General features: G+C 40.8%; 1 protein-coding gene across 1 annotated transcript; it reads left to right on the forward strand.

The window, feature by feature from the left end:
* The first annotated feature begins 13268 nt into the window (after positions 1 to 13268).
* LOC134643405 (hydroxycarboxylic acid receptor 2-like) lies at positions 13269 to 14957 on the forward strand. The gene is made up of 3 exons (XM_063495747.1): positions 13269 to 13376; positions 13470 to 14068; positions 14386 to 14957. The coding sequence occupies exons 2-3, from the start codon at positions 13532 to 13534 to the stop codon at positions 14845 to 14847; spliced, it is 999 nt and encodes a 332-aa protein (XP_063351817.1). The 5' UTR covers positions 13269 to 13376; positions 13470 to 13531; the 3' UTR covers positions 14848 to 14957.
* Positions 14958 to 16931: the final 1974 nt, after the last annotated feature.

Genomic DNA, 16931 nt, shown 5'->3' on the forward strand with positions numbered 1-16931 from the left:
CACAATTGTTCCAACAAGTGGGGGTGAAGTCAGGAGTGAAGGCAGGTGAGTCCGTCCTCTCCACGCTCAAATTCTGGAGGCAGTCTGTGATAAACCTGGCCCTGTGGGGCCTGCATTAGCCTCTTCAAGTTCTATCCCAGACTGTGGAGACATGGGAATGCCACTCGTTGTAGAATAGAATAGAATAGAATAGAATAGAATAATCCTTTAATTGTCCCACAAGGGGAAATTTGGATGTAACAGCAGCAAGAAAGACACATATACAAACAAACAGCACACAAACACATGCAACAGTGTTTATGTGGTATTATTCCACTTGCCACAAATGTCAGTGTAATGGGGAACCAGCGCCCCCCCTCTCGGTGTGGCTGGTTAGGTGAGGCTGGCTGCAGTAATCGCTGCCAGTCTGCCGTAGCCATACGAGAGGTGAGTTGTATTGTTCCGCACACAATGTAGCTAAGTAGTACAGACACATAAAACATGTTTGATTAACTGATGGGCACCAAGTGTAATAAGTGCTTAGTGGACACATGTCCAACACCAGTTTTATGTACTTTTCATGTGTTTATTATTGTGTAAAACTGTATGCTAAAGCGGAATGCTAATGGGTTGTTCTGCCGTAGTGTGCTGTGCGGAGTGGTGTGTGGCGAGCCCTTTGCACTGATACAACACCATTGTTTCCATTCAGGAAATAAAGTGGCAACGATCGATCAGAGACTCCGTGTCTTCTTAAAAACACAACACAACGCAGAGTCGAGGAATCTGTTTGGGCCGAACTGTTGCAGCAGGGTGAAGCAGAAACCGGTTACACACAGACCAGAAACATACACAATTTTTACATATTTACATCAAGGGCAATGGTTACCAAAAACAGGATGCAGCAGTCTGTCACTGAAGGAGCTCTGCAGTTCAGCAACATTTACATGCATGGGGTGGGAGACTCTGACCATCAGAGATGTTATTTTGGCCAGAGTCCTTCTGTCTCCCACCACCTGCACTGGGTCCAGGGTGCATCCCAGAACAGAGCTGGCGTTCCTGATGAGTTTATCCAACCTCTTCCTCTCAGCTGCCGATAAACTGCTGCTCCAACATACAACACTGTAAAAAATGACAGATGCCACCACACAGTCATAGAAGGTCTTTAAAAGCGCTCCCTGTACTCCAAATGACCTCAGCCGGTAGAGTCTGCTCTGACCCTTCCTGTAAAGAGCATCAGTGTTGTGGCTCCAGTCTAGTCTATTATTCAGGTGAACACCCAGGTACCCAGGTTGTAGAATCTCCTCTTGATATTTCTCTGCATTGAGACTGACTCCAAATATAGCATTTCTTGGGTTTCCAGTGAGGGAAATGCCACCCTATGTGATCACACTGCCTTCAGTAAAAGCTGTTACCTTATTACTGCAGCAATCAGCATAGCATTCTCCACTTCATCTCCATATGCAGAATCTGTGTCTCCACATGTTCAGGTTCTAGTGCACATGTTGCCAACACTAGTGAAGTCATGACAGACCTCCTGGGACGCCTATAACACTGATGATTGGCTGTGTGCAGTCTGTTCTGGATTGTCTGGTTGTCTGACTGCTAATCAGGCACCAAATACTGATTGTCAGTACCTGAAGTACCAGAATATGTGGAAGAAAGCCTGCAGAGGTGGAGGTATGTTCTGGAGAGAAGAGAAATGAAAGTCAGCTGAAGGAAAACAGAATTCATGTGTGTGAATTAGAATTGAATAGTACGATTATTTACACGTTTCCCTAATAAAAAGTGAGATTATATCCACATCACCTTAATATCAAACAAAATCACATGCAGTGTTTTACCTTTGTCATCCTACGGCAGGTGTTGTTGCAGTACATCAGCTGGCCACTAGACGGCAGTGTGGCATAATAGAGTTTCCTCTGAAGTTCAGATTTTTCTCTCATGAGCGGCTCCAGCTGGCTCTGATCTACAAAGTGTCTCTCTGTTTAAACTGACATCAGTCATGTTATTGAGGTTGGGCAAAAGCTGTGTTTGAGTCTATTTGTCCTTACGCTGATTGTACCATCTGCCCGAGGGCAACAGTTCAAACAGGGAGTGGCCAGGGTGTGAGGCATCTTTTATAATGTTGTGAGCTTTTTTAAGACAGCGGGTACTGTCTAGATCTTCCAGCGTGGGGAGAGGGCAGCCAATGTCCAGGTCCTGATGTTCAAAAATATCCCAGTTGGTCCTGTCAAAGCAGTCCTGCAGCTGCTGAGAGGCACCCTCTGGCCATATGGTAATAGTCTTTGTGATGGTGGGAGCAGTTTTCTATAGGGGGGCATATGCAGGAATTAGAAAAAGGGACAAATGGTCAGACTTGCCCAGATGTGGTAGAGGTCTGGCCCTGTAGCCCATTTTGATGTTGGAATAAACTTTGTCCAGTATATTGTTACTAGAGATGGCACGATACCACTTTTTATGTCCGATACCGACGCCGAAATCATAAATTTGGATATCTGCCGATACCCATATGAATCCAATATGTATATTTCATAATCAGTAGAACTGTTTGGTTTTTTTTAATATCATGCTGCATTTTGTATAAGTTCATATTTAAATTTAAAAAGACAAAACACTAAAGCTATTCTATTAAACTTGTATGCAAAAAATACACTGCACGCAAAATATTTCGCAGTTCAGCAATAATGATCTTTTTATTTAAACTTTTAGCAGAACTTTAAATCGAAGTATTTAAAGTAATATTCCAAAAGTAATTTAAAATGCAATTTTGTGCAGATTTCAAAAACTCTTTGGTTCTGAAAAGTGCAATATCAGCACAAAATAATGTTTATATTCAACAACAGCTTTATACTTAGAGCTTAACATAAATAGACTTCCAGAGTGGAAAGCTTTTATCAAGATGGGTGTAAGTTGTTTCTGTTGCATATAGTGTGGGCTGAAATAGGGTCAATACTACTGCTTTAGACAGCATTGTTTTTAAGCCTGAGATATGAGCTAAGCTTATTAGATAACAGTCTTCTGTTTTGTTTTTTGTTATTAGGAAAATTATGCATTTTAAAGAAAGAGTCAAGCTGATCACTTCCTGATCAGTCAAGCTGACTGTGTTTTTTCCAAGGAACCTGTGATATTACGTCACATGAACAGTGACTTACCAGCAGCTGTTGCTTTGTAATACCTTAAGGCTTACAAAGCTTTGATGCATTAGAAGCTACAGGGCTTCCATACAGAAATAATATCTCACTGTGTTCAGGACAACTCCATGTGCAACATGCAATACTGTAAATCTATTAAAGTCACCGACAGCTACAGTTTTATTTCATCTAACTTATATTAAGAGACCTTTTGCTTGGACTAAATCTTCACCTGTCAGATAAGAATTGCTGTTACCACACCTACTGACACAAAGTTTCAAAGCTGCTATGCCTCTGACAAACAGTTGAATGAACCCCAACACCCCCAATAAACAGACAGCATTCTGTCCAGATCAGTTCCAATAGTAAAAACCAGGCACGTGCTATAGCCTAATGGCAGTGCAATTTATTCTAGACACATTTATTTCAAGTAAACACAGATAAATGGCTTTTAACATGTAAAATAACAATCAGTCATCATTTCCCAGCAGTAACTGAAAGGTAAACAATGAAGTTCTACATTACTGTCAGACTTAACTCTTGCACTGAAAGTTGAGATTTCATCAGAAATGACTGTTGAGGTGCAGGAATCCTTAACTACTGAATACAATGGACCCTGCAACACTGGTGGTGCCGGTTCTTCAACTTACACGTAGGAGTGGGTGGTGTTCACTGCTGAGAGGAATACTAAAATGACCTTTTCAGCAACGTGGGATAGTTAATGATCATCGAAGTATAATTCTGATATACTGCAGTTTCACAAGGAACTGGTTCACCTCTGTTATGCTTAAGAACACCAAAGTGTGTCAACAGCTCCGTGGGAGGGGTGGTGTTGTGAAACAGGCCCATGATGGAATGGCAAGTAGGTTATTAAGTAATGCTGCAGAATAACTGTCAAACCAATCATTTGTGGCTTAAAGTATGTGCACGTGTTATTTTAATAGTTTAACCAAGAATTTTAAATGCAAGTGAGTGTTTAGCATACCTGTTTTGGCACAACCTTATCTGATTTACAATAATATCACAGCATGGAAAGGTTTTCCTTTGTATAACTTACTATGATCAGAGGAGAGGTACAGGGTACCTTTACAGAACTCTAACACTCTTTTATACTTTCCCATAAAACTGAAATCTAAATGATCTGTGTGAGTAACTTTAGAAACAAAGCTAGAGAGGCAAAGCTGCGTTGGTTTGGACATGTGCAGAGGCGCGATAGTGGGTGTATTGAACCAGAAGATGATCATGGAGACTGTCATGGATGTAGTGACGGAGGACATGACAGAATTGGATTCTAGAGAAAGGGACAGATGGAGGCAGATGCTCCGCTTTGATGACCCCTAAAGGGAGGAGCACAAAGACTAATCTGTGTGCGTCACTTGTGCTTTGTGGAGCTTTACTCTTGGTGATGTGGTGCCTAGTGTTATGGGGCGACTTCTTTGCAAATAGTAGCCAAAGACAAAGAATAAAGAATTTCTCCAAAAGGTGAAAAAAACTGACTGGATCTTCTTGGATTTCAGTTTGTGTGGGAGGCATTCTTTTGAAGGCTTGAGTCACGTTTCTGTCACAAATGATTTTATCTTGAGATCTTTTGGATCCACCTCGATTTTGCAAATACAGAATAACTCTGAAAGTATTGCAAAATACTGGAGTAGACTACATGTAGTGACTGCAACGAAAAACCAGTGATTAACAGCTGTCTGAAATGGAAAAACAGACTCATAAATTAGCTCCATGGACCATCTAAATGCTTTTGTCATTTTGCTTTTTTTTTCTATTTGCCATGTTGAAATCTCAAAGTGAAAATAACAGTCTATAGCCATATTAACTGCTCTGTAAGGCAAATCAAAGCTTAATATTTACATTTTCCACACAAATTATACAAGTTATAGCTGGCAAGATAATGAAAAAATGTATTGACATCAAGCAATCAGTGCCTCAGACTTGTCTGAAATGGAGAAAAAGACTTGGGGGGGGGGGATGAATCATCTAAATTCCTTTGTCATTTTAGTCTTGCTTTTATTTTCAATTTGCTATTTTGAAATCTCAAAGTACGAACACCCCAAAAAAAACCATAATATCAATATTATCTGCTCCGTGAGAAGCATCTGGTTTCCCCACAAACTATACAAGTTATATCTGCCATTCTAAAGGAATCTGAATGTGTTCTGTGTTTGGGTACATTAGCACATGAAATAGTGGATATGCCGCCATTTTGTTGGAAGTTAAGGGCGTTAAGACTGCAGACTGATTGGAAGTCACGCCATTTTTTATGCTAGTAAATAACTATCGTGAAGTGGTGTCAAACAACCCTTAAAGAAGTTTCCTCTCATGAAAACGAGAGTGTGGCGGCATGAATGAGGAAAACCGATAAAGGTAACTAAATGGTGTTGACAACAGGGAGGGAGGTACACGCCAGGAGAGATTACAATAGCCAATGCAAACATTGTAACAGTAACAAAAGGCACACAGGTTCATTATTAACAAGCAGAGGTGTGGCAAATCAATTTCAAAGAACAAACTTTATTAGACAAACAATTACAAATATAGAGCTGCAGCAAAGGAAACAACGTAACTAGCAGGGCTGGCAATTCCAAACCATTAATTAAAACACTTTATTAACACACATTACTTAAAAGAACACGTTTTGCTCCCACAATGCTGCCCTAGTTAAAAATAGCAGCTCAACAAAAAAGTGGGGGTGTGGTTCCGGTTTGGGGATAGAAGCTGCTCTTGACTCGCTCTGTCCTTGCCCGGATGGTGCAGAACCTTCTGAATGATTGCAGAAGTTGAAACTGATCGTTGCTGGGTCGTTCAATATCTGAGCTGCTCTAGTCCAGCATCTCCTGGTGTAGATGTCCTGAAGGGAGGGGAGAGCAGCAGTCCTGCAGCAGCGTTCTGCCGTACAGATCACTCTCTGAAGAGCAACAGCTGTTTCTCTGCCCCTGTGGTGGTTCTCTTGGCACTCTCGTGTTTTGAGGGGCCTCTGGGTGTCTGGGGCATTGGTCTCCTTGATTCCTGATTCATGTCCTGGTGGGGTAGGGCTGTGACACCCACAAACACACTATTGGATTCTTAAATGGAGAAACCTTATGATGCACACTATCTCGGTCAGCTGCTGCTTCTAAACATGTCATGTAATATTAATATATTGTGCTGCTCAGTAACATTTAATAATTCTGATTTACTGTTACTTATGCATATGCTGGATTTTGCTGTGGTTTCCCTGCTGTTTGTTTTTTTTTTCTTGGTTTTTTTCAGCAGTTGGTGAAGCAGACTTTCAGTTTTTTTCTGACTCTCACTGTCCCTCTTCTTTTGTAATTTTCTGTCCCTAACTTTCTTTCCAACTTCTCTTTCTTTCTTCCTTGTAATAACTCAAAATAAAAAATAAATCGAATAAAAATCTAATAAAATATGACTATCAAGTGGATCAGTACAGCAAAAGCTACACTGGTCCACTTGGGAAAATAAATCTGTTAGGCATTTTTTTTTTGGCCTTCAGACAACATTTCTGATCGCTACACTGCCAGACAGGACAGGCAAAATAAATAAATAAATATTATATGTATATATATACATATATATATATATATATATATATATATATATATATAAAATAAAAAAGCTGGGTAGATGCTTCATATGGATTGAAGTACTTTCTGAAAATGCTATAAAGCAACACATTTTTCCATGTCTTTAAAATAAATAATGAAATAAATAATGCTTAAATAATGTTCCTCTACAAAAAAATAATAAAATAATAATATTGGGACTTTTAAAAAAAATATATAATGGAGCAAAATAATCAGCTTTCTTTACAGTTGGTCACTCATCCCAGCAAACAAATTAAACTCCGGCATCCTGGAGAGGTGAATGAATGATTCAAGGAGTCCCACAACAGCAAACGGGACAGCGAACCAGCCAGTAAGGGAACAAAGTGATAGAAGAGGGTAGCATTGTTCTCTCAGATGGTTGATATTTTTAAAAACATTGTTTCATAAAAATTTCCATAAACTCTTTGAATGCTAGAAAAATCACTCACTTTGTGTGAGTAATGCATCATATCACTGTGAATATAACAAGATATACTACTAAACAGGAAATAGTAGGAAACAGAGCAGTGGCATTTTATGGGTCTTATCTGCACATAATTTCACATATATGCATCCTGTAAGAGAAAAGAAAGTAAACCAGAAGTTCAATATGGCAACATTGATAAATTGACACCTACCTACTTCTTGGGCACAGTGTGTGATGAGTTGAGTGTAAAACTCTGTGAAATCCCCAGGATGTTTGTTCTGTTTTTGCTTCATCTAGAAAATCAGCTTTCCTTTCTGGTTTCAGTGTCATGGTCCGGGTGAGTGCTGGCTTTTCCTGCATGCCAGTAAACCCATCACTGGGCAGAGTCACCACACCCCTCGTTTGGGGCACCTGTGTGTAATTTGCTGGGAGGCTTTTAAGACCAGCGTTCTCAAACATTCCTCGCCGGAACGTCAGCTAACCCACGTTAGTGAGAGTCATAGCTTGGTAAACCTTGTTTGCTGTTTTGCCACACTAATCCTGTTTACTTGCCTCTGTAGCTTCACAGTGGATTGGATCTTGCTGCCTGTAACTACTCAACTCTCCGTCGCTGGCCTGCTTACTATTCTCGGCGCTATTCACCTGCCTGCCTCCCTGCCCAACACTTCACAGTGAGTGTACACGAGCTGGTTTAGCCTCACTCGGACCACTAACCCCCCTCTAACCTCACCGCCAACCCAGACAAGTATGATTATGTATTTTGTTGCTACCTCTTCTTGGAATGCTGCGTGGGGTACGCCTTGACTCTACACACTTTTCATTACAGTGACTCAGAGAAACCCTGTACCTTGCATGCCTGCTCCGGAAAATCCCAGATAACGAGCCCAGCCCGATTAAGAGACTTTTTCCTTTGGACTTTGCTGCTGCACACGCAGTGTGATTCTGGTTTACTGCTTAGCAATTATTTTGAAGATGGTCAAACCAAGACCTGTATACTTTCTTAGCATTTCTGGTAACAGAACTTCGTGGTTCGTGCACGTCGAAGCTCAATTTGCTCTTCGTGGCGTTTCAGCCGACGACACAAAATACCATCATGTGGTGGCCTCGCTGGATCCGCTGTCCCCCGGCCGTGTGATGACCCTCCTCTGGGATCCCCCCAGCCAAGGGAAAGACACCAATCTCAATACATCGCTGCTGTGGCGTTACTCCCTCTCTGATGCAGAGCGGGCCAGAAACTCCTCTCTCTCTCAGGCCTGGGTTATGGTACCGCACTCGAGCTCATGGAGAGCACGCTGTCCTTGCTAGGAACAGATGACAGCGGATTCCTCTTTACTTATGTCTTCCTCCGACAGTTGCCAGTGCGAGCTGGCCTCGCCAACTCCCCGCTGCTGGCCATGAAGGATTACCGCTCACTCGCAGAAGAAGCGGATCGCATTCTCCAGGCTACCAGGAGCTTCAGCATCTAGGCGATAGTTCCCGACTCACCAACGGCATCCCCACGCCCCCACCGATTCTCCCGGGGTCTCTGATTCATCAGTGCTGGTTGGGATTGCAGCACAGCGGCACCGAGGAAAAGGGCTGTAACAGCGTGACAGCGCTTTGCTGCCTTTTCAGTTTTAAGGCCCAGGAAACGAGCCCACCAGTGCTCTGTAGTGGCCGCGAACGCCGGCGATAAGGAAAGGCTACTCTTCATAGAGGACTCAAGCTCGGGGAGACGTTTTCTGGTTGACGCCGGCTCCCAGAAGAGCCTTGGTCCAGACGCTTTTCTTTCCAAGCTCTTTAGACTACGATGACCTGGATGACCAAGAACCTTCACAGACATGTACTCATGTCAAGAATAGAAAACTAAGGTCTCTCATTTATAGTATTCAAAGTGTGAATTTAGTAGTTAGTAGGCTGCTAGCTAACTGGTACAACCTTCAGTCTTCTTTACACACTTAATTTTGGGAGTTTTATTTATTCTTCTTTACATACTTGTTGAGGCCTACTCTTGACCAATTTGAGCTTGATCATTTATCCTGGTCTTGACTCTCTGCTTCACTGGCAGAGGGGAAAAAAAAGGTGTTGTTGTTTCATCACAGTCTCCGGATAAAGTTTCCATGTTCAAGTTTGAGACTCTCTCTATGTAGTTGTTCCCTGTCTCAAAACTAACAATAACTTCCTGATTTCTCCAGGCCCGAGGGGAAACTGTGTTGTCCCTCAGAGGGGTGGAGATGTTCAGATGCTGACTAAATGTAATTCACACAATGTGCTTGGACGTTTTGATGTACATACATCTGTGTTGTTTCTCTGCAGGGGTGCATTTCCTTCTATCTTCTAAAGTGGCACCAGATGTGGGCACCCTCGTTTTTCTAGGTGGTGCTCTGAATTTAAATCTTTAAATGTTTTTAACCTCATCTCCATCACTCCTTTCTTTTTTCTCTCTCAGTAAAATTACTGTTTTTACTTTTCTCAGTTTCTTCCAAATTATTTTCTCTCTGGATTTATGGACTCCGAATTTTCCTTCTTGCCTGTGGCTAAATCTCTCCCCTCCTTCTACTTTCTGTGATGTTTTATTTGAAAAAAAAAAAAAAAAATAGGGCAGTGTACCAACTTCATGCATGGGATCTAGTAATTTATTAAGTTTCTTTTTGGCTGTACATATGGTATAACCCCCCAGCCTGAATGTCTGTTTAGGCCTTTAAGTGTTATATACGGAGATTACCACAACTCAAGCAAAAGCCTTGCAAAAATTCTAAATTCTTGGCTGTGCTAAGGCTGAGAGGTCCAAAACTCAAAGGTTTCAAGCTGCTTTCCCCATGTTTAAAGACCAAAGATGGGGCAAACGAGGTTACATTCCCGCTGAGCTGCTGCTGGCTGAGGAACACCCTCATCTATAGCTCCTGCTGCTCAGTGACCTTTAAATTATTTTGGTCCATCCTGGAAATGTCCTCATCCTGCCGTGAGAAGTTGCTTCTCTCTGGTGACCTCAGCACACCATCACTGTTCTAAAAGTTTGAGCAACGTAAGTATTTTAAACTCATGTTTGCCTTTGGCTAAACTTTAGACTACTCCTTATGAAGAAGGAGAAGGCAAATACCCCCATGTATATTTACTGAACTGATGGTAAAACATCTCAACAAATAATTTTCGCAGTTTTTACACATACACTCAAACTTTTCAATGTATTGCCTAACAGTGAAAATGCTGGGCAATTACCAGCTGTCTCTAACAAAGTCAAGGTAATGTCCACTCTCACCAATGTGTCCTGATGTGAGAATAACATGGGACACTGTCCCCTGAATTACCAGCGAGCAAGTAGGTGTCCTACTACACTCTATTCAGGTAGCTCGCTCATCTTGCCTATTTGGAACACCTGATTAGACAAACAAACAAATAAACAAACAAACAAACAAAAAAACCTCTAATCTAATCTTCCAAGACAGGTCACCAATGACCTGGTGGATCAGCCCTCTAGAGTGCGACCAATTTGGTCACACATGCGACCTAATTTCTCAATGGTGCGAATACAAAAAATTTTTTAGGTTGCACCAGTGCGACCAGCCATTTGAGTTTTTAAAAAAAAGTCTCAGAAACTTTGAAAAGTCTCCGTGTGGTCAACAACAGATACATATTATGCCCATATCATGGTCTAAACCAATCAGACATAGGTAAAGACGGGACCTCTCTGATTGGTCGTGGTCCAGATATTCCTGTAGGCCTACGTGTGTGTTTGTTTGAAAGTGCAGGCAAATAGAGAGAGTTGAGTAGCCTAGGCCCGATAGAAATAGATGTAGCTGTGGGTAATGAGAAAAGATGAAAGATTGATAACTTTTTCATTAAGTTAAGGCCTGATCCGTCTGAAATTCATAGCCAGTGCTCTGACACAGAGCCATCAACCTCTCAGGTTATGTTTAACACTGGTTCGGAGACGGCATCAGATAATGAGCTATATATGATCGACTCCAGGCCAGAGCCCACTGAAAGTAAAAGGGCGAAGTGTATACATTTCAAAGAGAGTGGCTTGACCAGTTTTCCAGGCTAAGATACAGTAAAGCTGACAACATGATGCACTACATTGAAACAAGATAACATTCATTAGTAGGGATTGGGAAAACTTCTGTTTAATTTTGTTAGCCACTTGGCTATGATCGTAAATAGTAGACAGACAGTAGACACTGATGTGGCTTTTTGAATCTATTGGACTGTGTTCAGCACAATAAAATTAGTCATTAATTGGAAGAGCTGTATTGTTGATTTGTCTCCTATTCTTAATGTATGATGAATTACAATGACTGTTTGTTAGCCGTTTGCATACTATGCATACTATCTATCAGTATGTGTGTGTGTGTGTGTCCATACATATATATATATCTGGGGGGTTCGCGAAGGGCACCAAACAGGCTAGGACCGCCCCAGCTGTGGTGAGTGTGGAAAGAACATGGTCAGCAATACTGCATTTGTGACTGGTGCTAAAACGTTTCGAAATGCTGTTTTGTTTGTTTTGTTTCAGTTTGAAGCCTTTGAGACCCTTTGAGGTTATTTTAATTTAGATTTTCTTTTTATTTAATATATCTTGAGATGTTTTAAGTTTAAATTTCAGCTCAGTGAAGCACTTTAAACACAAGCACTTTTTAAGTAACTTAACTTTCTTGTAGAACTTTGCTCCAAATAAAGAACTTTGTGTTGACAAGATTGTTAGTTAATCATTTACAAATCAATATTGTCTGTATGGACAGCAATTTAAAAAAAATGAACTTGTAAAATTGTGGTGTTAAGCAATGCAGTTGAAAAATTTCGGTGCACTTAACTTTTGTGCTGGTGCACCTAAGAAAAAAAGTTAGGCACACCAGTGTGACTGCGGCAAAAAGTTAGTCTAGAGCCCTGTGGATGCTAAGAAGTTTTTCTTATCATGAACTTGATGGTTCTAGCCCTCCCACAGTCTGTCTTACAAGCTGTTCAGTGCTAAAGAACAGCTTGTTTTTGATTTTGTTGTTATTTGTTTGTTTTATTTTTAGGATGACACAACCTTTTCAGTCTGTTGCTGCCCTGTCCCAGCTTTTTAAAATGGACATGTATTTTTTCTCAGTTTTTAAAGACTGTCTTTGTAACAGGGTTTAAGTGATCTGCAAATGATTTTTTTGGTTGGTACTGTGGTTGTTACTGACACTTTTGTTTCGTATTTTAAGCAACAGCTTCCTGCACAACTAAGAAGAAGAAAACAGAAACACACACACACACGTGCGTGCACACACACATACAAATCCAAATGAATATCAAAATAATGGGAATTTCAAGTTTTCTGGCTTTTGAATTCTACGAGCTCACGCTTCCAGTTTGACAGTGACCTATGTTTATGTGTCTCAAACATGTTCCTGGAGAGACTCTGACTCTTTAGATCTGTATGGACTTGCTGAAGCAGTGAAGGCATGCAGAGCAGAGTCAGGCCTAGAGCTAACCCCTCTTATAGAAAGCCGTCTCCCTTAGGATGTGACATTCCTCTTCATTCACTTGCCTTACGCAGTACAAAACCCTCGTGCCTACATTTAAATCCATCACCAAATCCCAAGGATTCACATCTGTGCAATCTGCACAGTTTCCCTAAATATCCCCTAACAGTTTTAGCATCTGTAGAGGAGATATACATTTTTTTAAATAAATGACACAGAGGCAGAGATACAGAGTTGAGATGCTTGAGAGCTTCAAGAGAAACTAAGTGACATATTTAGATTCTGGGATTTACAGAACTCCAACAAAAGCAAACTGGTTAATTGTTATCATGTTGTCACAAGAAAGCAAACGCCACAATGTTTTCTCATACAGCTGGCAGTCTGTCAAAAGTCAAATCAGCTGGTGCAATCAGTGCCTGTCTTAACTTGGTTGCACAGAATCTTTTCAGGGCTTAGCAAGGCTACACAGAGGGTTTGGTTACCTGCCATGATTAAAAATCAATGGTGCTTTTTCTTCGTAGTTTGATGTTTGAATTGTTTGTATTCTTAAAACTATAAGCCAGTTTTACTCTATGTTGGTCCAAGAGTGTAATAACAGATGGTGACTCACCTCCTCATGCAATAAGGAGGAGCTACAAACTGGGGGCAGAGCAGCAACACAAAGGAGACGCCTACTGTTCACCCTGCACACTGATATTACTTCCAGATTTAATTGGAACTGGTACTGACTTTCACTGGACAGGACATAAAGTGGCAGCTACCAAAGGACTGAAAGAAGAAAGTTAAACTTTTAAAGAGGACCAAAACTAAAGACACTAAGGTAACTTGTTTGGCAGAATTTTTTCTGTTTTGTTTGCAGGGTGTAACTTGATCCTTTCTACTTTAGAGACACTGCTTTGTTCTGTGTTTGCAGGGTAGAATCTGGTTCTGTTTTCTGGCTTGGAATTCTTATTTGCTGACTCCCAGGCTACTGAAATGGGAAACCCCAATGGAACTTACCAACTAATTGAAGACTGTAAAGCTGCAGACGAGGGACTGTACAAGTTTTATGCAGCTGTCATGATCGTGATTTTTATCATGGCTTTGCCTCTGAATGCATCTGTCATCCACCTCTTCATATTCAAGCTGAAGTTTTGGAAATCCAACACAAATAATATCTTCCTCTTTAACCTGGTGTTAGCCGACATCCTCCTGCTGATCTGCTTGCCCATAAAAGCACATTCCTTCATCCAGGGAGAGCGGAGGAGTGAGAATGAGATCATCTGCAAAGCCATGCTTTTCATGTTGTTTTTAAACCGTGGAGCTAGCATCGCCTTCCTAACAGTGACTTCCATTGATCGGTATTTTAATGTGGTGCACCCTGGTCGGAAAAATCTCCTGAAAACGCTCAAGAAATCTCCACAGATCTCTGTCCTCATCTGGGTGCTGCTTCTGCCTCTCACCATCCCCACCATGCTCAAAAACTTTGACTGCTGTAACAGCCTCCATAAAGAAAATGCCACCCTGATCGAGGTAAAGTTTACTACTACTCTCACTACGTCCATGTGTTGTCTACTGTAGGCTCATGGTGTCTTAATACTTAAGGTTTTATTACGAGGATTTCATTTTAAACTAAGTGCTTTTTCAACACTTGCACTAATGTATTTTCATCTAGGAATTCTCCACAGCTGCCATGCAAAGTGATTTTAAATAAAGGTTAAATTGCTGACATTCATATTTCTGTCATAAAACTATTGGAAAATTACTACAAAATAAAGACAAAAAACTATGTTAGTGCTGTATACTTTAATTAGACTGATCCCTGTTGTTTTTGGATCCCTCTATTTAAGGATGTGGTGGATAGCATTAGAGAGACGGTATTCTTCACTCAGATCCTGATCCCGTTTGTCATCCTGGTCTACTGCACTGTGCGCATCGTCAACCGACTCAGGAAGAAAACAGTCTGGGATAGGACCAAGCTGAAGAGAGCCGTATTTCTCGTCAGCGGTGTCATGGTGCTCTTTTCATTCTGCTTCCTCCCCTGCACCATAGCGAGGATAGTTCTGCTTGTCATTCGGGTCCAAGATATCCCTGATTACATCGAAGACAAAGCTGCAGTGGCCTTTGACGGCCTCATGGTCCTCTCCTACATGGACTGTCTGCTTGACCCACTGGTCTACTGTTTCTGTAGCACCAAGTTCAAAGCGCTTTATCTCTCCAGTTACTTCCCGTTTTTATTGAAAGGAGCTCCACAGGTAATAGACAGCTCAACAGGACAAACAGCCAAAATTACGAACACAACTGTCATTTAAAGTTTATTAAAAAAACAAAGAAGGAAGAGTTTCCATAGAGAGTGTGGTTTCTCTCTGTAGCAGCAGCAGGTTAAAAAAAACAATGGTTCTGAAGTTAAAATGTGATATGAAGACAAGACATATAAATACTTAATTTCCTACTTTCCTAAGACTTAAATATACAGAAGTATAAAATATAAATATATGAGTTTATCAGACTTGTAGATGTGGTCACAGGGGCAAAATTTTATATTTTTCTAACAGAATGTCTCCCAGCTGAGGTATGCACATCTGTGTTTCTGTTTGGCTTGGACTGTGAAAGAATTCCTCTCAAGAACAAATTCTGTCAAATCATACCAACGCAGATTTATCTAAGCCCCAAACATACAAGCAAGTATCTGTGTTTCACGCCATCTGTTAGATAAAATTTAGGGGATGTTCAGTCTGCAGATGTATAACACTTAAAAGTACAAACAGAGAAATGATCATGTCTCATCTAATATGCTGACAGTTCAGTATAATCATTATTTTTCTTTTACTTGGCCTTGTTGAAGACCTTCAGTTTATCCTCAGTCTGAAGATGTTCTCCCTTTAAGTAAGTCTTGTTACGGCCCTAGCTGGGCCTCCTGAAACTGCCCTTGTGTGGGTGTGGTGTTTTCTCTCCGCCTCCTCCCCTCTTGCTCCACCCCTCTGTCTCTCTCTTGCTCTTCTCTCTCCCCAGGACAGCTGCTGTTCATTGGCCTCATTTACCACCTGGGCCCAGTCAGCAATCACCTCTCTGAGGTCATATAAGCTGGGGATAAACTGGATGTGAGAGAGTGGTTTTTCTCTGGTGTTCCCACATTGTGTGTCGAAGGTGTCGGGAGAGATCCTATAGTGTGGAGTTGTGGAAGCGGTGTGCAGTGTAGCTGCTTCACGTGAGTAGTGTGGGATTGTGGGCCTCGGCAGCAGTAAAGCTAGCTGCTGCTAGTGACAGGGTGAGCTTGTGGGCCCCTGGAGGTGTGGAGTTTTTTGTTCGGTTGTTGTGTTCTTTGTTGTTGCAACCTTTTTCCTTTTCTAGGGTTGTTGGAAAAACGGCGTTGCCGGCTCTTTATGTTAAGATTATCTATAATAAAAACTATTTTATTTACTAAACACCTGTCTGTTCTCCTTTCATTCTGTTCTGGACTCATTTGTTACCAGTCCCCACACACACCCCTAGACCTTCATTGTGGGGACGTAACAGTCTTGTATCTTCTGATTGGCTTCCCATCATCAAAAGAAAGATTTAAACAGAAGATGAGAGGGACTGCTGTTGACATTGTATATTTTTGTTTTACATGAGACATTTGTAAATATTTTGTGTATTTTTACTATTGCGCCAACATGTAAATGTGTAGATACATCTTCATTTTTGACTGATGACTAATGATCATTTCTCATCAGAACATTTGGTGTATATGTATTTGTGGAGATATGTCAATATTAAATATGATGATTTGGATTTTGGACTCATGGATGCATTTGTGGCTTGGTAAACAACAGCTAATTAAACGAACAAAAACATTCCTGTGGTGTTCAGATCTGAGTGAAAACACATTAAGGCAAAAATACAGCTTCTGATTACTCCTGATAAGTGACTCTATTAATGCACTCAGAGGAAGTCACAAAAAAAAAAGCTGGTTCCTCTCTTAACGGAAAGCTGAAAAGCTCTTCAGTGTACATTTGTGGCTGAAAACCATAGCAGGGTTAGAAAACCTCTGAAAGCCTTTAGTAACCACAAAAGATGACTACAATGTGTCTAATGGAAAACTTTAGACTCAATTTGCCAAAATGCTTTATAATTATTACCATTAAAACTTTTTCTTGCCTTTTTTGTCTCTCCTTGCACAAATTAAGCTAAAATAAGACTCTTTATCTTTTAACTTTATGCACTTACATCAAGCACAAATTCAATTATATGCAACAGTCTTTGACTGGAAGGAATTTGTTTAACATTTAAACCTATTTTCTGCATAAAATAAAATGTTTTGTGTTCACACTCACTCTTTCAAATTGATGCAATTAAAACACAGCAAAAAATAAATAAAATCTGAGATTTAGCGGCACTAAGTCCTGTCGCTCTT

The sequence above is a fragment of the Pelmatolapia mariae genome, linkage group LG15, assembly GCF_036321145.2.
Source record: "Pelmatolapia mariae isolate MD_Pm_ZW linkage group LG15, Pm_UMD_F_2, whole genome shotgun sequence".
In the NCBI taxonomy this organism is placed as follows: domain Eukaryota; kingdom Metazoa; phylum Chordata; class Actinopteri; order Cichliformes; family Cichlidae; genus Pelmatolapia; species Pelmatolapia mariae.